Below are 4,063 nucleotides of genomic sequence, written 5' to 3' on the forward strand. Positions count from 1 at the left end.
TACAGCAGGATGGTCACCATTGCCTAGACATCTCTCCTGGTCTATAGCAGGATGGTCACCATTGCCTAGACATCTCTCCTGGTGTACAGCAGGATGGTCACCATTGCCTAGACATCTCTCCTGGTGTACAGCAGGATGGTCACCATTGCCTAGACATCCTTCCTGGTCTATAGCAGGATGGTCACCGTTGCCTGGGTTTGTTACTGCTTTAAATGCTGCTTCCTGTCCTTCAGATCAGCCACTGGCCGCATCTCCTCTCAGACACAATTCTTTGAGAATATTTCTGATTTATACTGTGTGTTGACCAGTAGGCATTGTGTGTGAGAGCAGCTTTTAATACATTTCTGAAAATATTAACTAAAGAGAAACATTAAATTCACCATGCCAACCAGCTCCCCTTCCTGTGTGTTCCTCGGGTTCCTACAGACCCAGCCGGAGACGGGATTTTCCCATGGGCTGTGTGGCTTATGAATGCATGTTGGTTTCATTTCTGCAGGGTTTTAGCAGGTTGATGGTGTTAGGAGAGATTCGTCCTGACACGTTGTTTTGTCCTCAGCTGGGGAGATGACGTTGTTCAAACACCGGTGCACCCTGTCACTCAGCAATACTCTGCAGCTCACATGACTTAAAGCACAGCTCCTCTGCTTCTTCACTGTGGGACCTGTTTGGGAAAATGGAGGGAAGCACTCTCAGATTCCCTCAGGTGGATGCTGGTGCCATGGGCTGTTCTTGTGTTTATGCGAGTCCAGCTTTGCCCTTAGGAATAATTGTTCACCTGGAGTCTGCTCTGGACCCAAGACCTGTGCTCTTCAAACCCCCATTCTTCCCGTTTGGCTGCTCTGTAGCCTCTGAGCAGAGCCTAGCATTGCTCTTTGCGGTCTGGAGCCTGCAGTGCTTTCTGAGCCCCGAGGATGGTTTTCTCCACCCGCTCCTGTGAAGGCAAAGAAAGCAAAGCAAAGAAAGCAAAGCCCTGATGCTGGAGTGAACCGAGCCACCCTGAAGTCAGAGGGCTTCAGTGCACCTGTGTCTCTGGGTCTTGCTAAGAAAACGAGTAGGGCAAATGCCCTGAGACTAGAAGCCAACTGAACTTGCCTGTTATTTTCTTTCTTTTGCAGGGGAGAGACCATACTACCCCAGGGACTGTGCCAGCAGGGCCCCTCCGAAAGGGGACCTAGAGACACACCTCCAGCGCCCGGCCCCGTGACAGTGGTGACTGTGGCCTCACGGCTGACTGGAAGGCTCCCAGCAGTGACCATGGCCACTTTGGGGAAGAAGATCCAGGGCCTCCTGACCAGATACTTTAGACCCAACGGGGTAGAGCAGACCCAGGGAGATGCCTCCCTTGGTAACGTTTAGGGACAGCAAAGATGCTATGCCTAGAATTCCGTGTAGCTCTTTCACACACATGTATGTGCTCATCAACCATGGCCTGTGTTTCCTCGTGATAAGCAGTGGTATTGGCAGGCACAGTAGGAGCTCAAGGAGTCTGGACTACTCAAGACAGGCATGAGACACTGGAAAAATGATACTGGTATGTTTGGAAGAAGTGGAGAGCACTGTGGGGAGGTCCAGTGCTTACGACAGATGATGCTGTCAGGATGTGGGGAGCGGAGGGGTCTGCACTACCACCTCTCCCCACCGCCTCAGTGGGGACTTAAAGTAGCAGGTGGGACAGAGGGGTGTTCAGGTGGTGTTCGAGTGCTGTGGAGAGGAGCTTGGTGAGGCAGGGCAATGAGATAGCTCCTCATGGTTAGGAGTCTGGCCACGACTCTCTGAGCTGCTTATGCCCTGCCATGCTGCGTCCTCACCATCCGGGCTGCTCTGGCTCAGGAAACACTGCAGAGGTGGGAACACATAAATCTGCTTTGGAAAAGAAACATTAGTTGAACACTAAGAGGAGCAGGTGTCTTTTATTCTCAGGACCTTTTTTGTAACAGGGCTACATTCTGCAAACTGCTCGCAGAAGGGGACTCCATGACTTAACAGAGCGCCACTGAATCCTCCCAATTTGGGCCTGTTTTGGTGATGGCAGAGGAATCCTTGAGCAGATTGGGGGCCCTAGATCCTTAGGGTGCTAGTGCTCTGGAACCTTCTCTCTCCTCTTCCCCACCCAGCCTTTCCCCTGCACCACCCCAGCAAATAGATGTCTTCCCCATTGGGCCTGGTGAGCACCACTGGACGAGTGGCTTTGTTCACAGATTAATGGGGGGCGCCAGGCCCGAGGGTGAAGACGGCTTTATATACCTCTTCCTTAGTCACGCAAGTTCATGTTTCTGCGGTGGGGTGAAGGCCCTGGCAGAGGCTCCGAACCCATGCGACATGCGCAGTAGGAACTGTATTCTGCAGGTAGCAGCGATTCCTTTCCCCGTTGCTGTGACACTGTGTGTGATGGCGATACTCCTGCAAGTTCCAGATGTTTGCACATATGATTTTATGCATTATCACGAATTACCGCTGCCTTGAATGAAAACGTTCTGTGAAATTTTTTGCAAAAGCTTTACTAGTTTTTTTTTATTGTGAAATTTTGTAAAGGCAGGAAATGGATTAAGACAAGCATGCTAAATATATTTTTCAAAAAAAAAAGCAATAATTTTACATGTACAGAAATTATCCTAACCTTTAATACTGGTGAGAGCGACAGTTTACTTAACCCAGTAATGGATCAGTGCGGATTTTGTAGGAAATGGGCTTCTGATACAAAGACTTGTTCAAACACACATGTATACACGAACCCTGGCGCGTGCTTTCTCTGTTCTAATGATCTGTTGGATTGTTATTATTATTATTATTATATTATTATTATTATTATAATTATTATTGTTATTGTTAGTTAATGTTTGATTCCAGATTCTATTTGTTACTGTTTTACTTGACTGTTCAGGTGACCGCTGCACTTGTAAGCAATGCAATGTTAACTGGCTAGCAGATACATATGTACACATATATACACATATACATACATATATATGTGTGTGTGTGTGTGTGTGTGTATAATTTTTTTTTACTTATTTTTTCCTGATCCTCCTACACCAGGTATGTATGAGAACGGCTTGCCATGTTGGAGTGCTTGGGAATATCAGTCATTCTGAGACGTTACTTGGAGCAGGAGCAGGTCGCAGAGATACATTCCTCTCTCCGCCTGAGGCAGCATAGTACCTTTCTGTTGACGGTGTTTGTTCATTTTGATAGGTTCCCCATTGTTTCTGCACTCTCTGGCTTTTTGTTCCCTTGGCTGAAAGTGAAGGTGAGAGTTAGGAATGTCAGAGCCTGTGATTCGGCCCATCTATTTCTGTGTTTTAGTTATTAAACAATTCTGTACACAAAGGGACACGAAGGTGTCGTCTGCGTTTTTCCTGTGTCTGAAGCTGTGCTTGGCATTGAGAACTGGAAGGTCTGTCTTCCGGTGAGTCTCCTTCCCAGCGTCTGGCGGGGAAAGAGGGGTGCCTGAGGTCCATCTGCCTGGAGAGCAGCCAATCTCAGGATGACCTGCCCCTCAAAGCACAGAGAGGCACAGTTTTCCTGTAGGCACAGGGCCATGAGGTCCCCAGTGCTCACTCCCGGGACCAGGTGTGTTCTGGCCCGGTTCCTCCTGGGACCAGCTGTGTGCTGGCCCGGTGCATGGCCTCTCTGTCCCGCTGGCCATCAGTATTGGACTGGTTTGTTAATATGTTTATGTCAGCTCAACAATAGTATTTAATATGATTTGTGTTTCCTTATTTATTTAGCCAATCTGTTTTGCTTTGCCCCCTCCTCCCGTGGTGATTTCCACATTTCTGACTGTTACGAACCTCCTACTACCTCTATGCATCTTCTGTCTCCTTGTTTCCTGACGGGGTTTTTACAGTGTTGCGTCTAATGTAACTTAGACAATAAAGGGTTTGGTTGTCTACACTGCAGCCGCTCACTCTGTGTGTCCCCTGCCCTCTCCACCTGCGCTCTTCTGACTCCTGTCTCGCCCACTCACACCAGCCCAGCCCCCACCACCCCTGCTTTACTATGTGATGTGTCTTCTCTTACACTTTTCCTCATTTCAAGTACACATTACACACAGTTTCTCAAGATA

General features: G+C 48.4%; 1 protein-coding gene across 8 annotated transcripts in view; it reads left to right on the forward strand.

The window, feature by feature from the left end:
* The window catches only part of Znf516 (zinc finger protein 516), a 93,788-nt gene extending 91,628 nt beyond the window's left edge, over positions 1-2,160 (forward strand). For all 8 annotated transcript variants that reach the window (XM_029546887.1, XM_029546886.1, XM_029546890.1 and 5 more), the window contains one exon: positions 1,116-2,160. In XM_029546887.1, the coding sequence (XP_029402747.1) occupies positions 1,116-1,175 (60 nt within the window). In that variant the 3' untranslated portion in view covers positions 1,176-2,160. The remainder of the gene's footprint in view (positions 1-1,115) is intronic.
* Positions 2,161-4,063: the final 1,903 nt, after the last annotated feature.

This window comes from Mus pahari, chromosome 15 (genome assembly GCF_900095145.1).
Source record: "Mus pahari chromosome 15, PAHARI_EIJ_v1.1, whole genome shotgun sequence".
Classification (NCBI taxonomy): domain Eukaryota; kingdom Metazoa; phylum Chordata; class Mammalia; order Rodentia; family Muridae; genus Mus; species Mus pahari.